At 40.1% G+C, this 27,781-nt stretch overlaps 1 protein-coding gene across 1 annotated transcript in view; it reads right to left on the reverse strand.

Annotated features, from left to right (window-relative positions):
• The window catches only part of m (miniature), a 601,465-nt gene that overhangs the window by 211,682 nt on the left and 362,002 nt on the right, over positions 1-27,781 (reverse strand). Inside the window, exon 2 of the mRNA XM_067153037.2 lies at positions 7,556-7,621. Within this exon, the coding sequence (XP_067009138.2) occupies positions 7,556-7,603 (48 nt within the window). The 5' untranslated portion in view covers positions 7,604-7,621. The remainder of the gene's footprint in view (positions 1-7,555; positions 7,622-27,781) is intronic.

Raw genomic sequence — 27,781 nt, forward strand, 5'->3', positions numbered from 1 at the left:
CCAGGAATTTAACTGTATATGATTAATTCCTTTGGCTCGGGGACTGGGATTTCATGCTCGTCTTAACACACATTTTGTCATTTATATACAACACACCACAGTGCCAACCATCACAGAAACACAACTGGTGAACACATCCCAGCACACAAGATTGGCGTCAGGAAGGTCATCCGGCCGTAAAGCATAAGAAGTGCTTACCCCTTTAAACTTGGTAAATGAAGGAGAAGAAGAAGAAGAAGAAGAAGAAGAAGAATGGGTTGAAGAAACCAGAAAATGCATGGATGACGTTGGCAACATTTCAAGGTCTGGAATAGGGAGGCGTTTTGATTGAAGACTGACAAATTTAAGGGGTCCCAGGAAAAAGCAAAGTACAAGAACCAATAGCATTTGGTCTGAGGAAAGGAGGAACCTCAGTGAAAGAATGAAGAAGTTCTCAGAGGGGAAGAAAAGACTAATCAGAAACCAATTGTTTCAAGTGGTGCAAAGTGGGGCTCTCAAAGAAAGAAAATATATTTTGTAAATTCAATGAAATACCACCGGAAATGTGCTATGATAACAGCACACTGATTTTATTGGGTTACTTTTGATTTTTAAAAAATGTTTGAGAGTGTCGTCAGCTTCAAGTAACAATCAATTATTGACGCGACCACAATCCTCAATTTAATTCAATATTCATGGGCATTGTGAGTAAAGTAGGTTCTCTCAAGCTCAAACATAACTCACATGAAGTGTGAAGAGGGGCTCAGCTCACACATTCATTACCTTAAGTGTTTTTGTGTGTTCTTTCTGAGAAAAGAAAAGAGTGGACTCAAACTTTGCACATCTCTTCCCGAGTAATGGATTTTCGTAAACTCTCTGTTTCTTTCAAACACTTCCTATGTCAGGATGTGTTCATGTTAACGTATTGATTCCGAGCGAGTTGGCTACGTGGTTCGGGTCCATAGCTGCGAACTGTGAGACCGCGAACTCTGCCATCGGCAGCCATACAATGGATTTTCCACGGTTTCCTAATTTAATGCCAGAAAAATCATCGGGCTGTATGTTAATTAAGGCCAGAGTCACGTCCTGCCCAGTCCTTGTCCTTTCCTATTTCCTTGTCGCCTACGATCTAACTGAGTGGCTGTGACGTAAAACACTACCAGTAAATGTACTGATAAATAAATAATACAAGAGAATTAAATATAATTGAATGGAAGATACCAATACACAATCAATATTGAATTTCTTGCTCTTTTCTAGATATTTTTTTCATAGCTATTCTTGTTCTGAATCTGTTAATAACAGTGGCATAGAAAAGTTCATTAACTGTGAATGTAGCATTTTATTAGGTGGGATCGCTCGCTGAGTCCGAAGGAAAAACCAACTCTGGAGGGTAAGCAGATTAAGAAAGAAAGAAAAGATGTTTTCCCACGCGCAGGAAGAAGTGTGTAACAGTCGCCGTATTTATAAAGTACTTAAGAAATCGTAAGTATAGCTAACACTCAAAATCGTATAATGACATGGCAAGACCCTCAAACTACTCGACTTTAATGTGGGACGAGTGAGCTGAGGAGGAGTTCAAGTATATCTGGCCTCTCCTCGAGCTCAGCGACGTCACATGTTGAGTTCCTCATATGTTCACGATACATCGAGCACATGTGTTCATAAATTACAGTCATTTGAAACATTAACACGCAATTTCCAATACACGGGAGACTCTCATCGGAGGGGGGGGGGGGTGATATATGCTTCACAAGGGTTGCACCAAGCTAACTACAGTTACACGAAATTATTATCATTTATTGCAACGTAATTTCCTGTAACAAAATTCGAGTTTCGCATCAAGGTGCTTACTCTGAATGTAAATTCTCAGCTGATTTCTCACTCTTAGTGCTGGACATTTTTTACTAAATTTACTTTACGTCACACCGACAGAGATAGCTCTTATGCAGACGATGGTATAGGAAAAGGCTAGGAGTGGGAAGAAAGCGACCGTTGCTTTAATTGAGGTATAGCCTCAGAATTAGCTTGGAAACGACGGAAAACAATCTTCAGAGCTGCCGGCAGTGGAGTTCGAACACACTATCTCCCGAATTCGAAAATATCCGGCTAGCATTTATTTCAACTATCCGATCTTACTCTTGAATACATTCAGAAATTCTAACGATTGCGCTTTATAAAAGTACCAGAGAAGAGTAAAGAATGTGAATACATTCAGAAATTCTAATGATTGCGCTTTATAAAAGTACTAGAGAAGAGTAAAGAATGTGAATAAATTAAGAGACTATAACCCTGCACGAAGTGGTGCTAAGTAAGAATTAAGAGGTAAGTACGGATGATGTAGATAATAGCTCAGCAGAAAAACAAATTGGGCTGATTTATGGGAAGCTGTTGAATGAACGAAAAAGTAGGTATTAGGAGAAGAGAAGGGAAGAGAAGAGAAGAGAAGACGTTAGGGTAGGAAAAGAAAGGATGAGTACTTTGAGCCGTGTAGCACAGCAGTTTTGGTCGTTGTAATATTTGAAATAACCAAGTTGAATATATTGCCTCAGAACTCTGATCAGTAAAATTCTGTCATTGAGAGTTCAACTGTGCGAATGGTAACAGAAAATTCTCGTTTTAATGAAACATATGCTGCAGATCACTATTACTCTGTCAACATTGGGGCTCAAACGTTTCACACGTTACCACTTTTTTAACTATTTTTTCAGTACGGCCCTTTATATTATCGTATCCGTTTCTGAAAAACTACAGAGGGTATAAAAGAATATTTTCAGTTTAGTAACTGAACATACTTCCCTGTGATTAACTTATACCCAATCAAAGAAAACCAAACCCCACTGCACCGCTGCTCAGCCCGAAGTCCTGCAGATTACGAGGGGCCGTGTGGTCAGCACGATGCATCCTCTCGGTCGTTAATCTGGGCTTTCGAGACCGGGGCCGCTATCTCACCGTCAGACAGATCCTCAATTCTAATCACGTAGGCTGAGTGGACCTCGAACCAGCCCTCAGGTCGAGAGAACAATCCCTGACCTGGCCGGGAATCGAACACGGGTCTCCGGGCGAGAGCAGGTACGCTATCCCTACACCACGGGGCCTATACCCAATCACTTTTCCTAATTCCTACTAATAAAATATGGCAAGTAATTTAATAGGATTACATATTGTAATAATTTAAATCAAGACAATATATACTATTTAGCATAGTAATTAAATTCCAGTTTCAATACCCTATGCTTGTTTACGAATATGGTTCGAGTCCCATTTGTCAAGCTGAAAAATATTAATTTCATTATTAATAAGAAGTTTCCAAGTATTCTTGCGAAATATAAATACAGTTCTCAAGACAATAATAAAAGTTAATAATACAATTATATTTGTTACTTCTAAAAGCAGTACATTACTTTTAACCTTAATTGCTATAGGATACGTTATATGTAAGCAAGTCATAAAGAACACGTAATGGTATTGTAAAGAACAGTAGCAACAGAGAAGTCAGAATTGTTTATTTATGTGTGCAAAAGTGACACATTAATCAGTTCTCAAAGAGCAGTTACGTCTTCCTTAGTACCTAATTACCGTATCCTATCTACCCAGCAAAATATTATGTTAATCATGCAAAGTTTATGACTAGGGGAAGTTGAAACATTAGTTTGGCAGCAGGGAGAAGTTGTATTATGTCTCTATTATGAATTACGTAAGTGATGTAGAGCCGTAATCGAGGAAATGATACTGGTGCTCTCCGTTATGTTCTGTTGCGTGCAATTTTCTCAGCGCATGACGTGATTACAGCGTAGATATGTTGTCTTGTATTTACGTCAAGATGCTATCACATATCATACCATTCTGAAAGATACATATAAAACTTCCAAAACAGGAAGCTTTCATTCCTGCGAAATATATTTATGTTTTTGTTAGAAAAATAAAATCGAAAATATTCTTTTAAAACATTTCCAATTGCTAATTCAATATTTAGTATGATAATTTTCAGATTAGATGACAGTTACTGTATCGTGTATTTTAATATGTAAGAATCAAGAACACACATGACACGTACGAGTCATTAAGTGGATTGCCTTGCTGAGACAGGTGTGCCCATACAGATGACCTGCGTATGTTGCAGTGTCACAGGGTCAGAGTACTGACATGCTTAACGGTACAGCTTTACTTTCGTGTCCGGGTTCGCTGCCTTTCATATTAGAATATTCCTGACTTTGTTTCACGATACTGAGTGTATCGTATTCCAAGACTTAGACCAGAATTAAAATCCTTAGCAATTACATTACCCCTTCACCATGCGACAGGCATCAGGAATATAATTTTTTTGTTTGTATAACAACAATATACGTTCATTCACACATGAGAACTGTTTTGTTTAATCGGCACTGATTATGGCAATTCTTATATTAGACAGTAACCACTGAAGATACTGTAAGTTTCCCGAGACGTGAATTTACCGCCTGTTTGTAGAAACATACACGGGGCCGATGACAGAGATGTTGGGCTCCTTTAATCAACAATCATCATCATCATCATCATCAGAAACATAAACATCAAGTAGATTAACAAAATTAACGTAGTGTGCGACTTTGTGTGATTTAGAACTACCGAGCACGATAGCTGCAGTGCAGCCAGTGTCCAGTATTCGGGAGATAGTAGCTTCGAACCCCACTGTCGGCAGCCCTGAAAAATGGTTTTCCGTGATTTCCCATTTTCACACCAGGTAAATGCTGGTGCTGTACCTTAATTAAGGCCACGGCCGCTTCCTTCCCACTCCTAGCCCTTCCCTCTCCCATCGTCGCCATAAGACCTATCTGTGTCGGTGCGACGTAAATCAACTAGCAAAAAAGATTCAGAACTATTCATGGAGCAGTAATTCGTTCTATGACTGAATTCATACTGTACGGTTCATTGACAAATCAGACGTTGCCGTTTTATTCAGGTTACTAAAATCTGTCATCATTGAATACAAGCTGCTTCTATAAAATCTTCTTTCCTATTAGAGTATCAGTTTTAATAGGTGTGCAGTCACTTTTTCCCGGATGTATATCTAATGACTTCATACTTGGTTTAAGATTCACCGAAGGTTGCTGAAGTTAACAGGTGCTAGTGGTAACTAGTACTTTGATGTGTATACAGTTGTATGAAGGCAATGCCTTGACTTATGCTACGGTAGCCTATTACGCTCCTATTCCATTATGCTATGCTATGTTACCATGCTACTATGCCACTATTCCACAAATACTATGTACTAAGCTATATTTCTCAGCCATGATATACCATGTTGTGTCCGCCTCTGTGGTGTAGTGGTTAGCATGATTAGCTGCCACCCCTGGAGGCCCGGGTTCGATTCCCGGCTCTGCCACGAAATTTGAAAAGTGGTACGAGGGCTGGAACGGGGTCCACTCAGCCTCGGGAGGTGGGTTCGATTCCCGCCTCAGCCATCCTGGAAGTGGTTTTCCGTGGTTTCCCACTTCTCCTCCAGGCAAATGCCGGGATGGTACCTAACTTAAGGCCACGGCCGCTTCCTTCCCTCTTCCTTGCCTATCCCTTCCAATCTTCCCATCCCTCCACAAGGCCCCTGTTCAGCATAGCAGGTGAGGCCGCCTGGGCGAGGTACTGGTCATACTCCCCAGTTGTATCCCCGACCAAGAGTCTGAAGCTCCAGGACACTGCCCTTGAGGCGGTAGAGGTGGGATCCCTAGCTAAGTCCGAGGGAAAAACCGAACCTGGAGGGTAAACAGATGATGATGATGATGATGATGATGATATACCATGTTAACTTATACAATGCTATAGCGCTACTTTATGCCATGTTACTACTGTATATATTATGTTCCGTAGCAGATAACTCTCACTGCAGCTTCGGATTAGGATCGCCGGTGCCATACCTTTTCCATCATGGTGTACGGAGTCGAGCCCTGGAGTATGAAAACAGTCACCATGGGAAGATTTGAAATGAGGGCCTACCGTCGCGCGATTCTTATCAGCTGGGTGGACAGGATACGAAATGAGGAGGTATTGACAAGGATGTGCAAAGTAAAAACTGTTTAGGGCTGTCAAGATCAAGAAACTTTCCAACTTGGGTCATATCATGAGACACATAGAAATCTACAACCTCCAGAAAAACGTTATACAAGGGATGGCCGTGGGGAAGAGGGTTCCTGGGAGACCCCACACGTCTTTCCTGAGACACTGTTTCAGACAAACAACCACCTCGCTATTCATGAAAACCAACAACGAAATTCTGGAACCATAATGATCGCCAGCGGTCGATGACGGATACAGCATTAGAAGCTAGTCTATGCCAGGATATCATGTACGTATTATGCTACACTACAATGCTATGCTATGCTACTTGGTAAGCAACTATTCTCTACTACTGTGCCAGTATTCTACAGTGCTACAATATGTAATGTTCTATGCTACTTTGTTGCTGTGTTACATTACCATGGTATGTTATCGCGATGTAATACCATGTTATGGTATCTGATGAGCCGTGCTATGAAACTACTTCGCTAAATTAGAGTAATGGATGAATTATGCAACTATACTGCTCTAAAGAGATATAAAGGATGAAGACAAAGTATTTAATTGTGAATGAAAAAACAAAGATCTGAACAAGGAATTAATCTTAGATGTTTACGACCTGAGAGGTCTGTTTTTAATAGATGCTGTAACAGAGTACGTATGACAAGTACCATTGCCATGTTGTAAGTGTACGTATTTTATGTTAATATAAATAACCAGATAAATTTGAACAAATTTTAGTTGTACAACATATTAACTTAATAGAATAGAGTGGCCTGAATCAATAATTAAGAACATTTCAAACAGGGTAAGTACAGTATAGATGCTGAGTTCTAGAAGCATTTAAAACAGTTATCTGGATAATGGGGTTTATATATTGTTCGAGATTGTTATGTGTGTGTCCTTGAGAGCTGATGTGGAAAATTTTCATGGATGTGTTGACGACTGCACATCTTTGTTCTGTGCTGAATAATTTTTAAAAGTTATACAAGTCTGTGCACTGATATTGTTTCTAGGTTGAATTCCGGTTTGGATTAAAATGTTCTCAGTGCCGTTTATTATTCTGAAGTTCTGAATTTTAATTGGGCATGTTTATTGAAATATGTTAGTCTATCATATATATATATATATGAGTCCTTTCTATCGTGTAGGAGACTGTCAATGAGCGTGTGGTTGTAACCATTTTACCACTAAATAACTCCGCCATTACTTCGAATATGAAACGCATCATACACTATCGTTCATAAAGTTTGAAGTAAAGGAAGCACTAAAGTAGACATGCTTTCCAAATATCATCCAGATTTCCATTTATTGTTCAACGTTACAATAATATTCTTGTTGTTCTTGATATAAATTAACATGGTTGGAGAATTTTGTAACTGGGAGTGAAAACAGTACACTACAGAGATAGGCAAACACTCTTGTCGAAATCGGTGATGCTTCTGGAAACCACCGTAATTAATACATCTTATAATATAGAGGCACATACTGGTATTCTATTAGCTCAAAATACCAATTTCCGAGAGAGGTTCGGAAGGCAACATACCGCTGTAAGCAGGCAGGCGAGCAGCGTCCAGCAGCGCCACGGCTTCATGGCGGCGACTGTAGCTCTCTGGAACAAAAATTACATTCATAGAGCATATAAAATATTTTAAAGATGCATTGTGTTACATACATCATATTTTTGATCCAATATCTCAACTCATTAAAGCCCAAGTTATTTTTCTATATATTTAAATTTAGTTGGAAATATACACCTAAAAATACGACAATATAAACTTTTCTTAAAATAATGACCCTAGTTTGGATGATACGGTCATCCTTAATGGGGACACTAGACCTTAAGGAGGCAATGAGCAATTTACACAATATATATCAGTAAGAGAATGTGCGTATTCCAAACAAAATTAGTCAGGTTCAGAAACACAAGTCATCTTGTTTATTAAACTATTTATATGATAACATGCAAGGAAATCTATGTGAACACAATTGAGTTTGAACTGTAGCAGAATATTGTAAATGCACCAGCTTGCTGATGAGTTAAGGAATTAATTACGAATACTGTTTCCATTCTTGAACATTTCATCCCCCCAAAAAGGCAAGGAAACCTTTTACTTTTTACAATTAATATAATTAGTTTAAAACATGACACTATTTTAAAAATAGTAGTAATATTCTGTCTATAAAAGAGGTACCAGACTTTAATGGATTAAGTAAGAACATATTTGTTATCTCATTCAAAAGTAAACAATAGTCTTATGTACTGAATTCTGTTGAATAACCGAATATTTTGAACATTATATGTATATATTACAGTAATTAATGGAAAGCAGAGTTTGAATTGTATGGAAGTGAAATATGGACGATAACTAGCTCAGAAAGAAAGAGAATATAAGCATCTGAAATGAGGTGCTACAGAAGAATACTGAAGATGATACGGGTAGACCGTATCACGAATGAAATGTGAACCGAACTGGTGAGAGGAGATAAATTAGGTTAAATTTCACAACAAGAACAGAGTGATAGGACACATCTTACTACCAGGGCTTTTTTATTTGTTTTTGAGGGAAGTGTAGACGGTATAAACGGTAGGGATAGACCAAGGTATGAATATGATTAGCAGATGTAGGTTGTAGTACTTACGTAAACATGAAAACGTTAGCATAGGATAGGGTGGAATGGAGTGCTGCATAAAACTAGTCTATGGACTGATGACTTAAACAACAACAGTTTGAAACGTGGATGTAAAATAATAGTTAGTAGTTAAGGTATTAATTTACCAGCGGCAACAGGCCAAAATGGCGCTGGGAAGGTTGCATGCATATACTATGATGCTGCACTACTGAGAAAATACACACGCCGTCTCTTACCAATGTATGCCATTACGAAACCTCAGCCGTCATATGTAGTTCCCTCGCAGTTTTCAGCCCTCGCAGTATGATGGCGACCATCTGCCACTGCAGCTGACCTTAGTTCTCACATTCAATTTTCAGAACACTTAAAAAATCGTGTTGTGTTTTGAGATAGGAGAGGGAATATGGTTATGAATGTGAACTCGGAGAGAATATTTACCCATAGGGTCAGGACCTTGGTCTATGATCCGTTCAACATTCAAATTGCATTTATTTATTTATTTATTTATTTATTTATTTATTTATTTATTTATTTATTTATTTATTTATTTCATTGCAAGTATGAAAACTTCAATAACAAACGCACATTTTAAGGTTAATTAATTAGCAGTACGCAAAATTGAGAGTAGAGGAGACATGTGAGTGGAAAAATCAGGACTGTAAGTCGTCAATATATGGATAAATTAATCGAATTGTAATATCGAAAAACAGAGAATTAACGATGCTTCATTTGAGGGCAAAGATTCAAGCCGAAGCGAAATTTTCAAATTCATAATTCAGAATATGTCGGAGGGACGGTGGCGTAATAAGAAATATTCCTGTAATTGCTTAAAGTATATACCTGAGCCAGATTATACAAATTAGTGATTGAAGTGCTGTAAGGGGTGGGTGTGATGGATTAATTAAGGTAGAGAATTATTGTACAATATATATGAGTTCCTGCGCGTGGTGTGCGATTGCAAGAATATAACTAATATTTAATCCACATTCTAGGCTGACATGTTTTTTTTTTTTTGCTAGGGGCTTTACGTCGCACCGACACAGATAGGTCTTATGGCGACGGTGGGATAGGAAAGGCCTAGGAGTTGGAAGGAAGCGGCCGTGGCCTTAATTAAGGTACAGCCCCAGCATTTGCCTGGTGTGAAAATGGGAAACCACGGAAAACCATTTTCAGGGCTGCCGATAGTGGGATTCGAACCTACTATCTCCCGGATGCAAGCTCACAGCCGCGCGCCTCTACGCGCACGGCCAACTCGCCCGGTCTGACATGTTTTATTCTGCCCTAATGTTATACACATCATTTAATGAACAATTCAGACAGTTAGTAATCCATTTCCATAAATATTTCTGGAGGAAAATACGAAGGGGAAAAACGCTTAGAGTAAGTGTCGAGGTGTATTCGCCTTCATTCCAAATGGCCTTAGGGAGCCTCTCCTGAATGTAAGGTTACAGTTATACAACCTGTACCGTCTGGCCAACTAGCGCGAGTGCCCGGGATTTAAAAATTAAGTTTAGCACATACTCGCATAATTGCATTGCTCGGGGTAAGAATGAGTGCAAGGTGTTGTATAAGTGGTATCCATTGTATTTACATGGAAGCTGAATTATGCTTTGATAATAATTACATTTAACTCCGATAAAATAGTAAATGCGAGGAACATTAAACAACATGTTCATTCTTTTGAGCGACTATGCATATCTTGAAACGTAAGCTGATATTCATTCATTCATTCATTCATTCATTCATTCATCATTCATACATTCATTCATTCATTTGGTACTTATTTACAGAGTCTATGGGAGGCCAGACCCCCGACACGTAGTGTCCCTGACCTGTTGAAATAACTAAACTAAAACAAAGATACACTATTTATAGGTTAAGTAACAAAGGTCCGCCTCTGTAGTGTAGTGGTTAGTGTGATTAGCTGCCACCCCCGTAGGCCCGGGTTCGATTCCCGGCTCTGCCACGAAAATTTGAAAATATATACGAGGGCTGGAACGGGATCCAGTCCGCCTCGGGACGTAAACTGAGTAGAGGTGGGTTCGATTCCAACCTCAGCCGTCCCGGAAGTGGTTTTCCGTGGTTTCCCACTTCTCATCCAGGCAAATGCCAAATTAAGGTCACGGCCGCTTCCTTCAGTCTTCCTTGTCTATCCCTTCCAAGCTTCCCATCCCCCCGCAAGGCCCCTGTTCAGCCTAGCAGGTGAGGCCTCCTGGGCGAAGTACTGGTCATTCTCCCCAGTTGTATCCCCCGACCCAAAAGTCTGAAGCTCCGGGACACTGTCCTTGAGGCGGTAGAGGTGGGATCCCTCGCTTAGTCCGAGGGAAAATCCAACCCTGGAGGGTAAGCAGATTAAGAAAGAAAGAAAGAAACAAAGTATAATTTATACATATTCCTCGCTTACACATAAGCTCACTCTCTGGTTCATTCTTACATATATTCGTACATTTTCTCATCGCAGGCACTAAAGCACTTTATATTTTTACACTTAATTTTGGCGAGGGTGGGGGGTCGTTCCAAAGCCGCGCTGAACGAGAAAAACAAAACAAAACAAAAAACAAAAAAAAAAAAAAAAAAAAACTGCCCTGGTAAGTTAAAGTATGTGAAATGATAATGTGAACTAAGGGTCAGGAACCCATCTTGGACACAGGAATAATTGATTACGTTTTACGTTCAGGCACTCAATTCTGAAAGGCTACAGTTTAATTGATTTCCTAGTTTATACAGACTAGAGGCGTGCATCGAACCAAGAAAAGGTCCAAAACCGTTACGCCTGTATAAGCCTGAGAATGGGACTCGCCCAAACGAATCGATTCATATGAGCCAGTAGTGATCCCACGTGGGCTTGAGTCTGTTGGAGCGCTATCTGTGCCTACTGGGTCATTTTGCCAGGCTCCCTGCCCGCATGGATAACATGAGCTATGCTGAAACTCAGTAAGCGAAATGAGTTACTTTAAGCCTCATGGGTCGGTTGTGCCTCAAATTCAAATGCACCGTCTTGTCAAAAGCATTCAATTCGCGCACTTAAATAGGTTTTCGACAGGCAATTAAAGCCGCCAAATTGAATTACGGTGCCATTATCCAGTATAAAGCATTGTAGGCGACAGCTCAGTAGCTAATATACAATTTTGAGCTTGGTGAGTCCCAAATTTGATTCTTGTTCCGACTAGGCACAAGCACATTTTAAGCTCAGTAGCCACAAAAAGTGCGACGTGCTCAAGTCTATAAGTTTATCTGGACAAATCGAAAATGTTGATGCGGCTCTCGAACCACTTATGTTAGCACGCACGCTAAGCAGCTGTTGGCGTAGCGGTAAGAGCTCCGACTAGTCATTCGAGGGTTGTGGGTTCGACTCCCCGTGCGGAAACTTCTTTCTGTCAAATTTTATATTATTCATTTTCCAATTACGCAAAGAGGTGAATAATTCATTTTATTTATTTATACGCAAAAGGCATAGAAAAGGTAAAAAAATTGGGAATTCGTTGTCATTGTCTACCTGCGCCAAGAACCTATCGTTTGTGTACAGCCGTCAGGAGCAACCTTCAGTTGTCAGGTGAAAACGAATCTTACAGCGAAACGACTATTCACGTTTATGGCACATTATCCAAGGAGGGAGGATAGCCCATAAAGGAGAATTTCTGTTTGAACACGTTGGGAAAGTTCGCAACTCCAAACTTTCTACAATTGTGCGCTCATTAAAAAAATGACGTCCTATATGCCTTTTGCGTAAGTAAAATAAATTAAGCCGCCTCTGTGGTGTAGTGGTTAGCGTGATTAGCTGCCACCCCCGGAGGTCCGGGTTCGATTCCCGGCTCTACCACGAAATTTGAAAAGTGGTACGAGGGCTGCAATGGGGTCCATTCAGCATCGGCAGGTCAAATGAGTAGAGGTGGGTTCGATTCGCACCTCAGCCATCCTCGAAGTGGTTTTCCGTGGTTTCCCACTTCTCCTCCAGGCGAATGCCGCGATGATACCTAACTTAAGGCCACGATCGCTTCCTTCCCTCATCCTTGCCTATCCCTTCCAATCTTCCCATCCCCCTATTAGGCCCCTGTTCACCATAGCAGGTGAGGCCGCCTGGACGAGGTACTGGTCATACTCCCCAGTTGTATCAACCGACCAAGAGTCTGAAGCTCCAGGACACTGGCCTTGAGGCGGTAGAGGTGGGATCCCTCGCTGAGTCCGAGGGAAAACCCGAACCTGGAGGGTAAACAGATGATGATGATGAAAATAAATTAAAATAAATGAATAATATAAAATATTCTCTACGCGGCGAGTCGGACCCACGACCATCGCATTACTAGTCCAAGCTCTTACCGCTACGCCAACTACTGCTCGGCGTGCGCACTTACGTAAGTAGCTTATGCGGTTCGAGAGCCGCGTCAAAATTTGTATTTTTATTTTCTACTTTCATTTCTAGCTTCAGTCTGCCATCTGGTAGAGTAAAACTGAACGTCTAAATTGACACGCAGGAAGTGTAGATGACGTCCAATCAAAATTCAGTTTGAATAAAACGAGTAGGGAATGTCCCCTTGTGAGCTTTCTCGGTAAGGCGACCGCGGGTAGGCAACCACTTTCAGAATCATTCCAGGCTCAATACACGCCTCTAATACAGTCTTTACAAATCTCATCTAGCATGACTCCTCTGGCTGGATGTTTCTCATTAGATAATAATTCGCCAAGACCTATGACCTTTCATTTCCTTTCGTAATATGAGAACACAGCTAGCAAGAAATTAGAATATATGCCTCTCACAATATATTGCTTTCGAAATGAGTGTGTCCGTTTCTTGAAAGATAATTACCTGTTGGACGCTTGGATCTCAATGAAATGTTACGAAGGGCTACGAAACGTGGTCAAGTGTAGCCCTGGCCTTCAGAGTTTATTGACACCTGCGATCCGCGGTTTGTGGGGCCAGTGTAAGTGCCTAGTTTCGTAGCATGTCCGCTGCCTACCACCAGTCAATGGGGATAACAAAACATCAAAGTGTCGTCAAGCAGCAGGTGAAAGTAATTGTGTAACTCTTCAGATGGCGTGATCAAGTGTCCAAAACCTCAGATATTTATAAAGTACATTTATTGCACTCAGCTGACTGAATCAGCCGGAGCAGAAAGGAACTCGCTTTGCGGAGGAAGGAGAAAGTTACTTTATATTTTCGTGAAAGTACACCCTTCTTTGTCTTTTCCTCGTCAAGAGGCTTCCTATGAACCCCAAGATCAGGAGTTCAAATCCTGCAGAGGTATTCGGATTTCTGAAGGACGGGGAAAAGGCCATTTGCGATTACAGTTTTTTTTTTTTTGCTTCCTTAATCCCACCTGAACTCTTCTTAAAAAGAACAGCACAACTATTTTGGTAAGATGCAGGCGGTTCCTACTACTTTCAATCACCACATAATTTTGAAATTAAATTCATACACTTACATGGAATATAACAGAAAGTCTGTAAAATGAAACGTTCGGCGTTTACACAAACAAAATAAATAAAACTCAGCCAGAGATGGCTGAAAAGAGTGCCGCTTCAGTCTGCCATCTGGTAGAGTAAAACTGAACGTCTAAATTGACACGCAGAAAGTGTAGATGACGTCCAATCAAAATTCAGTTTGAATAAATAAAAAATTACTTTCTTTACCCGCTAGTTGTTTTCAAAACAATATTTCATTGTATTATCTCTTAAATATATTAACGTTGTGCGAGTACGTTATTGGTTTGTTGTAAAAGGATGTTTTATAATTTTCATTCACTTCTCTCACACCCTGGTGGGGCCACATGTGTGAAATGTGTCGAACCTGTAGACTTATCCCTGTTTTATGGCTGGATGCCCCTCCTGACACCAACCCTATGTAGACGGTTGTATTCACTTTCGCGTGTGTCTATGATGGTTGGTAGTGAGTTGTGCTGTGTGTATGAAAAGGAGTGTGTTGGGACAAACGCAGGCACCCAGTCCCCAAATGAGAGGAGTTAACCAGATGCCATTTAAATGCCCAACCCTGCTTGGAATCGAGCCCAGGGCCAAAAGGAGATATTTACTAATCAAAGAGTGAATTAAATTATTGTATTATTCGGACTATGAAACGCACTTTTTACCCAGGAAATACAAATTTAAGTTTCCTTGCGTCTTATGATCTGAAGGTCTGTGGATATTTGTCACAGACTATGCAGAAATTATCTTGTTAAATCAACATGGCCTTGGACAGACTACTAAACAGTAAATAGCGGCAGATGTAGTGACCCAGCAAAAAGTATTAGGGGGATGTATTGTTTCCCGGCTATTTTGCCATGTCGCAGACGAAAACCGTGCTGCAATCTGTTTTGAAAAGTTACACAGTGCCACTTGTTGAGAGATTTCCGTGTAGTGTAGCGTTTAAATTAGAAGTTGCAAAAGAACATGTCAATAGGGCAGCAGAAGGAAATTTTAGACCACCACCTACGGAAAATTCTCATTCATAGAGGAGAATCAGCTGCTCATTATGTCTAGGAACGTGAACATTCAGACAACAGCATAATGAATGACTATACAAGTTAATATATTGAGGACTAACAATGAGTTGCAATGATTTCATTTTACAATGTGATATACTGTGTCTGTATTTTAAGTTTAATTTTCCTTGATAAAAATTTGGTTCAAAATGCGTATAAATAATTTTGCCTTAGATTTATATCCTAAAATCTAGGTGCGTCTTAATCAATCAATCAAAACAATCAATCAATCAATCAATCAATCAATCAATCAATCAATCAATCAATCAATCAATCAATCAATCAATCAATACTGATCTGCATTTAGGGCAGTCGCTCAGGTGGCAGATTCCCTATATGTTGCTTTCCTAGCCTTTTCCGAAATGATTTCAAAGAAATTGGAAATTTATTGAACATCTCCCTTGGTAAGTTATTCCAATCCCTAACTCCCCTTCCTATAAATGAATATTTGCCCCAGTTTGTCCTCTTGAATTCCAACTTTATCTTCAATTTGTGATCTTTCCTACTTTTATAAACGCCATTCAAACTTATTCGTCTACTAATGTCATTCCACGCCATCTCTCCGCTGACAGCTCGGAACATACCACTTAGTCGAGCAGCTCTTCTTCTTTCTCTCAATTCTTCCCAACCCAAACTTTGCAACATTTTTGTAACGATACTATTTTGTCGGAAATCACCCAGAACAAATCGAGCTGCTTTTCTTTGGATTTTTTCCACTTCTTGAATCAGGTAATCCTGGTGAGGGTCCCATACACTGGAACCATACTCTAGTTGGGGTCTTACCAGAGACTTATATACACTCTCCTTTACATCCTTACTACAACCCCTAAACACCCTCATAACCATGTGCAGGGATCTGTACCCTTTATTTACAATCCCATTTATGTGATTACCCCAATGAAGGTCTTTCCTTATATTAACACCTAGATACTTACAATGATCCCCAAAAGGAACTTTCACCCCATCAACGCAGTAATTAAAACTGAGAGGACTTTTCCTATTTGTGAAACTCACAACCTGACTTTTAACCCCGTTAATCAACATACCATTGCCTGCTGTCCATCTCACAACATTTTCGAGGTAACGTTGCAGTTGCTCACAATCTTGTAACTTATTTATCACTCTATAGAGAATAACATCATCCGCAAAAAGCCTTACCTCCGATTCCACTCCTTTACTCATATCATTTATACATATAAGAAAACATAAAGGTCCGATAATACTGCCTTGAGGAATTCCCCTCTTAATTATTACAGGGTCAGATAAAGCTTCCCCTACTCTAATTCTCTGAGATCTATTTTCTAGAAATATAGCAACCCATTCGGTCACTCTTTTGTCTAGTCCAATTGCACTGTGATCACAGAACACAGATCCGGAGCTCACACGGTCCAAAAATACGGTACGTAAATCACAAATGTGTTCTGTTTATAGAATGTATCATTGAACCTAGGAACTGTTTATCAGAATAAGTAACAAAGTAGCAAAATGCAATGCCTTAGCATCCACATCAACCAACCAGAGGTACAAAGTTCCCATTACTGACCGTTACCTGAAAGTATCACAGTTCACTGTCAGCTCACCTCCTTTCTCCTCGTCACGGTACGGCTCTGTGGCTAACTTGTTAGCATTCTGACCTATGGTCCAAGGGGTGGCGGGGATTTTACCCTTCACTAGTTCATTCCTCTGGCTCAGTGACTGGGCATGTGTGCTGCCTTCAATTTTCTCACAAACGCGCAAGTTGCCATGGGCGTCAACTCGAAAGCCCTGCATAAGGCCTCCCCGGAAGCCACATACCATTGTAATTCCTAGGTATGGAATAAAGCTTCCTCATTTTTCCCGTCTAAATTAACAGGCGGAAATGGTTCATGTCACCACAATAAGGTGTGCCTTAAACAGTTTAATACATCAGTTGAACGATGTTATGTGAATGTGATGCCAAGAGGCTTAGCTTTGCTATAATATTAATAAATACATACATACAAAAGTAAATAATTAAAATAAATTCAGTCCTTTTTTTTTTTTGTTGAGGAAATCGACCCTTTTGATTCATTTGTATCAACTCCATCCCCCAACACTCACCTACAACTTCCCACTTTTTCATACTCTCAAACCCTCACTGTGGTCTAAGATTTAGCACAGTGTCTCGAATTGATGATTGATATTTCGGTCATAGCTGTAGTCGCGTAAGTGCGGCCAGTATCCAGTATTCGGGAGATAGTGGGTTCGAACCATTGTCGGCAGCCCTGAATATGGTTTTCCGTGGTTTCCCATTTTCACACCAGGAAAATGCTGGAGATGTACCTTAATTAAGGCCATGGCTTCCCACTTCTGGCCCATCACAATCCCATCGTCGCTATAACACCTATCTGTGTCGGCGCGACGTTAAGCAACTTGAAAAAAAAATAGATATTTCGGTCTGATGCGAGATGCATTGAATCTAGTGAGGACAAGTTAAGTACGTAATAATAATAAAAATATTATTCTCTTTACGTCTCACTAACTACTGTTTTCCGAGACGCCGAAGTGCTGGAATTTCGCAGGAGTTCTTTTACGTGCCAGTAAATCTACCGACACGAGACTGAGTATTTGAGCACCTTCAAATACCACCGGGTAGAGACAGGATCGAACCTGCCAAGTTCGGGTCAGAAGGCCAGCGCTCAAACGTTTGAGCCACTCACTCCGGCAAGTTAAGTACGGAAGGGAGTTAAAATCACAATCGTAAATATCCCAGAAGTGGTTTCATTAGTTTCCTTCTTTCAGATTAAGGCGAATATAGCAGCTAGCAGTCACAATCCAACTGCTTCTTTCCAGACTTAGCCCAATCAATTACGAATGCACCACTCTAGAATCGACACTTCAGGTAGGCAGAAAGACTTCGGACACGAACGCACACACGCACGCACACACACACACACGCGCGCGCGCGCGCGCGCGTAGTTGAATGTCACATTCAAGCCCCAGCATTAGCATTGAATTCATCATTGTTTAGGAACTTTACCGCGCGAGTTGGCCGTGCGGTTAGGGGCGCGCAGCTGTGAGCTTGCATCCGGGAGATAGTGGATTCGAACCCAACTGTCGGCAGCCCTGAAGGTGGCTTTCTGTGGTTTTTCATTTTAACAGCAGGCAAATGCTGGGGCTGTACCTTAATTAAGGCCACGGCCGCTTCCTTCCCATTCCTAGGCCTTTCCTATCCCATCGTCACCATAAGACCTACCTGTGTCGGTGCAACGTAAAGTAAATAGAAAAAATTTAAGAACTTTATAGATGCTGAATATCACAATCAATCACGTTAGAATTATCTGACAAAAAGAAGTATTGCAAACATATTTCACATTTGGAAGTTACTTTTGTATTAGTAAGAAGGTGCTGATTTTCTCTCTCTCTCTCTCTCTCTCTCTGTGTATGTGTGTGTGTGTGTGTGTGTGTGTGTGTGTGTGTGTGTGTGAGTTTATAGCTTTTTGCAAACGTGTTATCACAAAGGGTTCTGGTAAAGTATGTAAAGTGACCTCCCTTTGCTTCCGCAACTCTTATATACAAGTATGGATTTGATATAGATTTTTTCACACATACACGGTTCGTTAAATTCGTCTGCTGGTTCCTACAAGTCGCACTCCTCGAAGCTTCTACAGCGGTCCATGAGAAGGCAGGTTTGTGCTGTACTTCACGATGGTAATGACTAAACAACTCACATGTAGTCTACGGTTGGAAAGTGTGGCCTAGTGTTATCGTGTGTCGTGTATCAATATGGCCTGTTTGCAGCAATTCTGGTCGATTTCTGTTACTCTTTTGATATTTCCGTGTTCTTTAAGAGCAGAAGTCCCGGGCAAGTTGACTGTGAGGTTAGGGGCGCGCAGCTGTGAGCTCGCATCCAGAGGATAGTGAGTTCGAACCCCACTGTCGGCAGCCCTGAAGAGGGTTTTCTATGGTCTCCTATTTTCACATTAGGCAAATTCTGGGGCTGAACTTTCTTCCCACTCCTCGCCCTTTCATTTCCCATCGTCGCCATAAGACCTATATGTGTGTCGGTGTGATACAAATTAACTTAAAAAAAGAGCAGATGTAATCCGACCATGTTTATTCCAGATTTTTCGTCTTTACAACTTATTTAGGAACAGCATTACTAATAATAAAGATATTACCTAGCCGATGGGGAGAATGTTTTCTCGATTCAACCGAAAAGACGTGGGTTCGATTCCCTGTCAGTAAATCGAAACATTTAGGAACGAGCTTCCCCTTCTAGAGTGGTACATGACCCTGAGGTTCACTTAGTTTGCACCAAATATGAGTACCATATTGATTCCCGGGGCAAAGGTAGCTGAGAATAAGTTTAATCATGCTAAGTGCCGAGGTTACGGATAATGGAAACCTTTACCTCTCTTTCCTTCAAGGATCTTCTTGGTTTGTCCTTAGATGGCTTTGCTTTGTGTTGATATAACTAACTTGGCGTGTTGAGTTGAAGTAGTGGTCCAATTGTTCTCGTCGGGTGGGAAATTGGATTGAAATAGGGTACAATACACTACCTTTCCTTACAAGAAACAGTAGACAGAGGAACCTTGGCTATAAGTTCATCAAAAATGTTTCATCGGTTGTGGGTCCCTGCAGGGGAGGCTGCATTATTCTTCAATGGAGGTAGTTCGATAGGAATTTGAACATAGTAGTCTAAGAACTGGTTCCTTGAGTGTAAGTCATATTTTTCAATTATACCTTGCCATACAGGACAGTTGATACAGACAAAGTGTGCCAGGACTCAAGAACGAATGGTAAACACTAGGTATGTGCATATATTTTAGAATTAAGAAGTAGCAATCACATACTGCACCTAGCAGTCCACGATGACTCATGTATACAATTAGCGCCAGGAGCGACCAAATGTTGTGTGGAATTGCCCATCGTTATTCACTCAAATGGAAGTTGATCGCGTTCTACATGGAGATAATGAGATCTTATCAGCGACATACATTATTACATAAAGTTATTCATGAATCAAACCATGTTATTCAAATTATGAGGCTTATCGTAGATGGTTTGCAGTTGTTCGACTTGGTGAACTTCAGGTACACTACAACCGCGGGGATTCACAAATACATCACCAAGGGTGTCACAACTTACAAGTGTGGTGTGGCGACCACTTATTAATACCAGGCTTCTTTCTTTCTTATCTACGTACCTTTTCCCTCATCAACTCGGCACTAAGTGGTGACCGCTGCTCGAAATTCGCTTTTAACACCTCTTCTTGGTTAATTCATGAAGTGTTCAATTGCATGTGGTTTCATTTAAATATTCCGAGAAATTTCAGAGGCATGTCCCTTAACAGTTCATTAAATACGCGGGCGTTACCTGAAGCACGAGTTGTTTTGATATTCCTGCCTTTATCTGATCCACGATTCCTTCGAAAGGAGTTTAAATTAACAAAAATATTTAGATAGTGAAGTTTAAGTCTTGAGGATATTTTAAATGTATATTTTAGAAGCATTCCGTGATAAACGTCAGATATCGTTATTCAGCTTGTTTACTTTGTACATTTTAAAATAATACTGCGCTAATAACGTTTTGAGAAAACGGACAATATACTGTGTAATTGAAAATAGTGTATGTTATGATGCTTATGTTACATTATCAAGGTTCTAAATAACTTCATACTACCTTTTTAAAGAGCTTGGTTTACAACTTCTAAAGATATGGAGACAATAGTTATTTTTGTGTCAAAACAGTTTAGATTGCCGCTAAATTGCCTTGCTTTAATCATCACGTAGTCTACTGGTGAAGCTGAACTTGGTAGCGATTGTTTTCAAGACGAAGAAAGTAAGGAAATAATCAGAATTTCTTAGCAAAAATGAGGGATTCGGTTAAAGAATGAGAAGAACCATAAAATTCGTAACATGAATGCTTCAATGGGCCCTGCAAATCTAATATCTGCTTAAAGTGAAATAAAAAGACACAGTTAATTGATCGGACAATGAAGCAAATAGAAGCCTTGCGAATCTCTGGTGTGAACCCATGCGCACCATACAGGTCCTGCAATTCTTGAGATCTTGTGGGAACTTCAAGCCTAAAGTGTTAACTTAAGGTAGTATCAATCAAGGTATTTTATCTCAGCACCAGGAGAAATATTTCGATTATTCTTATGAGTCATAGAAACTGTAGTCCCAAAGGTTAAGAAATTAGATAGGAGTATTCTTACAGCGTCGAGGTGTGTAAACTAGTCTCCCGGACCATCAATTTGCAACAATTTCTACTACACAGTGCGCCAGATATAACTCATTGATTACTTGTAAAAGTGATGGAGGATACGCAGGTGAAACAAGCCTGGAATTTTAGGAATGCTTGTCAAAGTGACTCGTTGCCACATTTTAGAGTAATTTCTAATTCCGTCCGACTGTGATCTTATTCTTGATTATTTATGACAAGTGTAATTATATTCACATGAATACTTCATGCGTCCACTTTCTGCTCACTGATTATATGATATGCTATGCAAGTCTTGTAAAACTGGTAGGGAGTAGTTAGGCGAGCCATTCAGTTATGCCTGGAATATGAAGAATAACTTTCACACACAACTTGCAAAAGTCTGTCATTGTCTTCTATTGTTCCACATCAGTCTCATCTTGCTCCCTACAACGATTAATGTAGTCATTATCCACATAGATCCGTATTCACAATCTCTACACCTCCAGGAAAGATGTCTAGCAGAGACTGTGAAGTCGAGCTCGATTCACATGAGAGGTATAGGTTCTATTCCTCGTCAGGAAGTGGGAACATTTGTAAATGAATTTCCGCCTCTGGTTAGGCACACATGAGGTACACAATCCAGAGTTAATTCATCCTACACCAGAAATAAGTACCTAGTTAATTTGTGGGAGAAGGCCAGACTGAATTGTTCAGAAGGTGCAACGCTGGCCCTCTGAGCTCGAGAGGGTGAGTTCAATCCCGGCTCATTTCCGTAGTATTTGAAGGTGTTCTAATAAGGCAACTTTTTGTCGGTATTTACCGGCACGTAAAAGAATCCCTGCGGGACAAATGACTACCACATTCTTGGGAGAAAATATGGCCACGCAGTGAGCTAACCACTCTATCCAATTTGATTCCGATGTTATGGATAGTGGAAGACTTTACTTTCAACTCTTCCAGGGGTCTTCATAATCCGCACAGTGATACTTTTAATGTTATTATGCCCCTAAAGGAAGCAATATTACGACTAAAGCTTACTAATTGAATGTTGATATCAATTTTCACGTGTAACCTCGTGACTATATATTTTAACAAGGAAAATAGCTACGAATCATCTAGGAAAGAGGAATGTGCACACTGGAAGTTACATGAAGGACGAAGGTAAAGGTATAAAATGCCTGATACCTAACATACCCTAATGCCGTCCATGTCGGACAGGACGAGATTTGACTTGCGGTGCTTAGACAAGAAGAATGCCAGATTTAAAGGTACATCTTGCATGCTTTCCACACGCTTCACGAGCATTAAGAAAAAAAAAATCCAGTTTTGAATGTACAACACATTAATTTTGTCAATTCATATCTTTGGACTGTGGGGGTAATTTGCAATAAAATGTATATTTGCTGTACTGCAGAGTACTTTAGTTCCAAGGTTTGAAATAAAACCAACTAGATGACTTTCCTTTTCTATTACAATATCTTGATAATAATACTTTATATTGGGCTATTGCCATCACACTACGGAGTTCATGTTAAAAATATTTGTATATGCTAACTCAGATCTGCCACACAGCTACACTGCCTTACTAAGATTGCTTTTCCTGACATCCTGCGTGAGGTAGCGGCGAAGAGCGAGTTGAAGAAGCAGCCACCTTTTGAAGCCTACCTCCCTCTGTACGGCTATCAACCAGCACGATCACAACTACAATTAAGGAAACGTTCCCTCATTACAACAGAAGCACTAGCAGGGACACTCCATAAAGTTAGAATGATAAGTGGCGAGCAAGATACGAGGAACTGGCTGACACTAAATGAGACTTTTCCTCCTGGTCAAACAGAGAAATGGCCATGATGGAAATCCCTCAGCATATTACTCCTGGCTGTTATGAGGTGCTTACTTGTTCTGCATCAGGCCACTCAAAGACGTTGTCCACTAGGAGAGAGTTACAGCAAGCATGGCAGTTGTAGCAACGTGTACTAAACACTTTCATTAATATTCTGATGTGTGCGATTTTCATCCTTAGTAATGTCTTTGCATGCAGCCGTGTTTGATTACTACCTGTCAAGCCAGAGAGTATACACTTCCTCTGATCATGGAAGAATACTATTCTATGCTACTCTTTGATTCTCTGACCTTCTCCAGCTTCTGAATATACTCAACAGATGGCAGAACGATCCTAATAGCTTACATGCTGCTAAGAGAAAACAGTCTACGTACGTACAGACGGGAAGGAATCAAATCGACTAGCCTGCCTTCTGTATGACCATGAATAAAGCACAGGGACAAACGCTTGAAAAAGTGCAAAGTCCTCTCGGTTTTAATCACTGTGTTGAGGGGTGAACGTACGTCACAGGAATCATTGTAAGTAATTAGATGTTAATATCAGGAAAGTAGCCGGTGATCTAGATGTTCCTGAATTTGATTTAGCTATCTCAATAGGAAACCATACATTTCGATCAAATAAATAAAACACGAAACTAACTTTCACCTTACACCTCTATATTAAAGATGTTTACTAAAAACAGCTTTGGAAAATCCATCCGTCCATTCTACTGGGCATATTTGCTTTATTTCTGTTTGATTCCCTCCGGAATTACCTACCGGTGAATCATGAACCTCTAAGTTAAGCCAACGTTGAGTAATCATAAAATCATTAAATGATCACTCCAGTAATTGCAGGCGAAGGCTTACCCTAACCCGCAATACATTCTGTACTTAGGAGGTTGCTAAGCGACTAACACTTTCATTAATATTCTGATATGTGTGATTTTCATCCTTAGTAATGTCTTTGCATGCAGCCGTGTGTGATTACTACCTGTCAAGCCAGAGAGTATACACTTCCTCAGATCATGGAAGAATACTATTCTATGCTACTCTTTGATTCTCTGACCTTCTCCAGCTTCTGAATATACTCAACAGATGGCAGAACGATCCTAATAGCTTACATGCTGCTAAGAGAAAACAGTCTACGTACGTACAGACGGGAAGGAATCAAATCGACTAGCCTGCCTTCTGTATGACCATGAATAAAGCACAGGGAAAAACGCTTGAAAAAGTGCAAGGTCCTCTCGGTTTTAATCACTGTGTTGAGGGGTGAACGTACGTCACAGGAATCATTGTAAGTAATTAGATGTTAATATCAGGAAAGTAGCCGGTGATCTAGATGTTCCTGAATTTGATTTAGCTATCTCAATAGGAAACCATACATTTCGATCAAATAAATAAAACACGAAACTAACTTTCACCTTACACCTCTATATTAAAGATGTTTACTAAAAACAGCTTTGGAAAATCCATCCGTCCTTTCTACTGGGCATATTTGCTTTATTTCTGTTTGATTCTCTCCGGAATTACCTACCGGTGAATCATGAACCTCTAAGTTAAGCCAACGTTGAGTAATCATAAAATCATTAAATGATCACTCCAGTAATTGCAGGCGAAGGCTTACCCTAACCCGCAATACGTTCTGTAGTTAGCAGGTTGCTAAGCGACTAACACTTTCATTAATATTCTGATAAATGTGATTTTCATCCTTAGTAATGGCATTACATGCAGCCATGTTTGATTACTACCTGTCAAGCCAGAGAGTATACACTTCCTCAGATCATGGAAGAAGACTATTCTATGCTACTCTTTGATTCTCTGACCTTCTCCAGCTTCTGAATATACTCAACAGATGGCAGAACGATCCTAATAACTTACATGCTGCTAAGAGAAAACAGTCTACGTACGTACAGACGGGAAGGAATCAAATCGACTAGCCTGCCTTCTGTATGACCATGAATAAAGCACAGGGACAAACGCTTGAAAAAGTGGGTAGTCTGTTTACCCGAACGAGTATTAAGCCACGGCCGACTATACGTTGCACTATCTCGGCCAAGTTAATTTGAAAATATTAAGATCCAGATACGGTCTGAATGCGACAGATATATCAAGACGAGTTATCTGACCTATTAATAAGGAATGTATTTATTCTTCCTTGGATACGCATGCGTCCTGAAGCTGCAATGAAGTGGTGCGTACAGATGCAGTGTTCTTATTTATTATACATGCAAAATACGTCCTGAAGCAGCAGTGAAGAGATGAGTACAGCTGGAGTGCAGTCGTGTACAGTAGAATTGCTTCTCACACATCACGCATTAATTCTGCCTGAAGCCTGATACGGCGGGTGGTATAAGCCGAGGAGCAAACGAAGTTGCTATTAACCTCACAAACATCGCACTTTACTTCAAGCTCCTGTTTCAGAAAATCCATTCGCTAGATTTTGAAACAATGCTATTGTGCGAACTGCGAACATTCACGCCTACCTCCCGTAAGGTTATTTGTACTTATCTTCTTGCATATTACATACTCTTTTTCGAATCCTAATGCACCTCGTTTGATTACTACAGTATTGTATAGTATTACATCACATATTATTCACACAAGCATATGTCCACGAGTCCGAAGACCAAAGTTTCTGTAACTCTTAAAAGAAGCCACATCTGGTTACCGAGAATGAGAATGAGAGGGAGAGAAGAAAAGAAATGGATGAGGACAGGAGCCTCAGTCACTCAGAGAGACGAGCATTCCGTATAAATCTGACTGGACGGTAATAGCTCCCCTGCTGCCTTTCGGTCGACCCGGCTCGCGTGGATCTGTGTGTGAGTGAATCAAAAATTTATGGTCGCCAAGCCATTCCCACGCCTAGTCACATCGCTCGCCCGAGAATCTGCAGGTGTATGAATGAGCTAACCTTGTAAATAATTATACAGAACCGTACAGCTGGAGCGGGACACTCACGTGCGCATTTACTCCGAAGGTCATGAAGAGTATCGGGGTGATGTCATTCTTCAGGGACAAGCCTAGCGCACTTGTTTTAATGATAGCAAAGCTTACACCTAAAATATACTTCATACAAGAAAGATTAATGGCATTTTATACCAAAGTGGTCTGAGATTAAAGTCGGTCTATGGAACGAGTTCAAGATTCCACTGTTAAAATGATTCAGGCACTATATAAAGAATTATTTTGAAAACACTAATTGGCATTCTGTATGTAAGGCTTCAGCTGTTATTATATGTTAATGATAGTTTCGAAAGTATTTTCAGATGCTGTAACTACTCCTGTTCGTAGCAACATAATTGAGTTGTCAATCATGCCTGTGGAAAGCAAATGCTTTCGCGGGATATGCGAAGTTGCTCTTTGCTTTACATAACCCCAGGATCACTCTTTTAGGTTTACACTCCGCCGTCACTTAGGATTTAATATTTCTTCTTAGTGATTTCAGATTTAATAGTCTTCGGTTACTCACAGCTTTTGAAATGCTTACTGTGGTAAACACTACGGGCTACGGAGAAATATGCAATCCGTTCTTTCTTCTGGCAAACTTAAAATTATTTCGTACTACTTCCTTAACTGAAATCCTGAAACATGCTGGTGATATAACTTCTTCATATTCTTCTTCTTAATCCTACATACCGAGCGAGTTGGCTGTGCGGTTAAGGCCACGCAGCTGTAAGCTTGCGGCAGATAGTGGGTTCGAACACCACTGGTGGAAGCCCTGAAGATGGTTTTCCGTTGTTGCCCATTTTCACACCTCGAAAATGCTGCGGCTGTACCTTAATGAAGGCCACAACAGCTTCCGTCCCCCTCCTAGCCCTTTCCTATCTCACCGTTGCTATAAGACCGGTACGACGTAAATCGAACTGAAAAGAAAAATCCTACCTATTAACAACAAAAATATATAGAGTACACCAGTACAGACAACATAGTAAAACGAGTCATCAGACTGAATTTACAGGTAGAGCAATTATGGGGCCTGACGAACAGAATGTTCTAAAGCCCTAAATTTACCAAGAAAAAGACAAAATGTAGATATTTTCCGACTCAGGTCTATCCATTTTTGGGACCTATATACCGAAATAAATAAATACATAAATAAATAAATAAATAAATAAATAAATAAATAAATAAATAAATAAATAAATAAATAAATAAATAAATAAATAAATAAATAAATAAATAAATAAATAAATAAATAAATACCGATGTTGTAGCTAAAGATCTTAGAGGTCGACGCTAATTAGGAATTAATAAATAGAGAAGAAGAAAAGAAAATGCCGATGTCTGTTTGTTATGGATGATATTTCCTTAGATTTCCATTATTTTCACTTTTTAAGGAAGATTATTATTATTATTATTATTATTATTATTATTATTATTATTATTATTGCTATTTGTTTTACGTCGCGCCGACACAGATAGGTATTATGGCAACGAAGGGATAGGAAAGGCCTAGGAGTGGGAAGAAAGCGGCCATAGCCTTAATTAAGGTACAGCCCCAGCATTTGCCTGGTGTGAAAATGGGAAACCACGGAAAACCATTTTCAGTGCTGCCGACAGTGGGGTTCGAACCGACTATTTCCCGGATGCAAGCTCAAAGCCGCGCGCCCCTAACCACACGACAAAATCGCCCGGTATTATTATTATTATTATTATTATTATTATTATTA

The sequence above is a fragment of the Anabrus simplex genome, chromosome 1, assembly GCF_040414725.1.
Source record: "Anabrus simplex isolate iqAnaSimp1 chromosome 1, ASM4041472v1, whole genome shotgun sequence".
NCBI classification, from domain to species: Eukaryota; Metazoa; Arthropoda; class Insecta; order Orthoptera; family Tettigoniidae; genus Anabrus; species Anabrus simplex.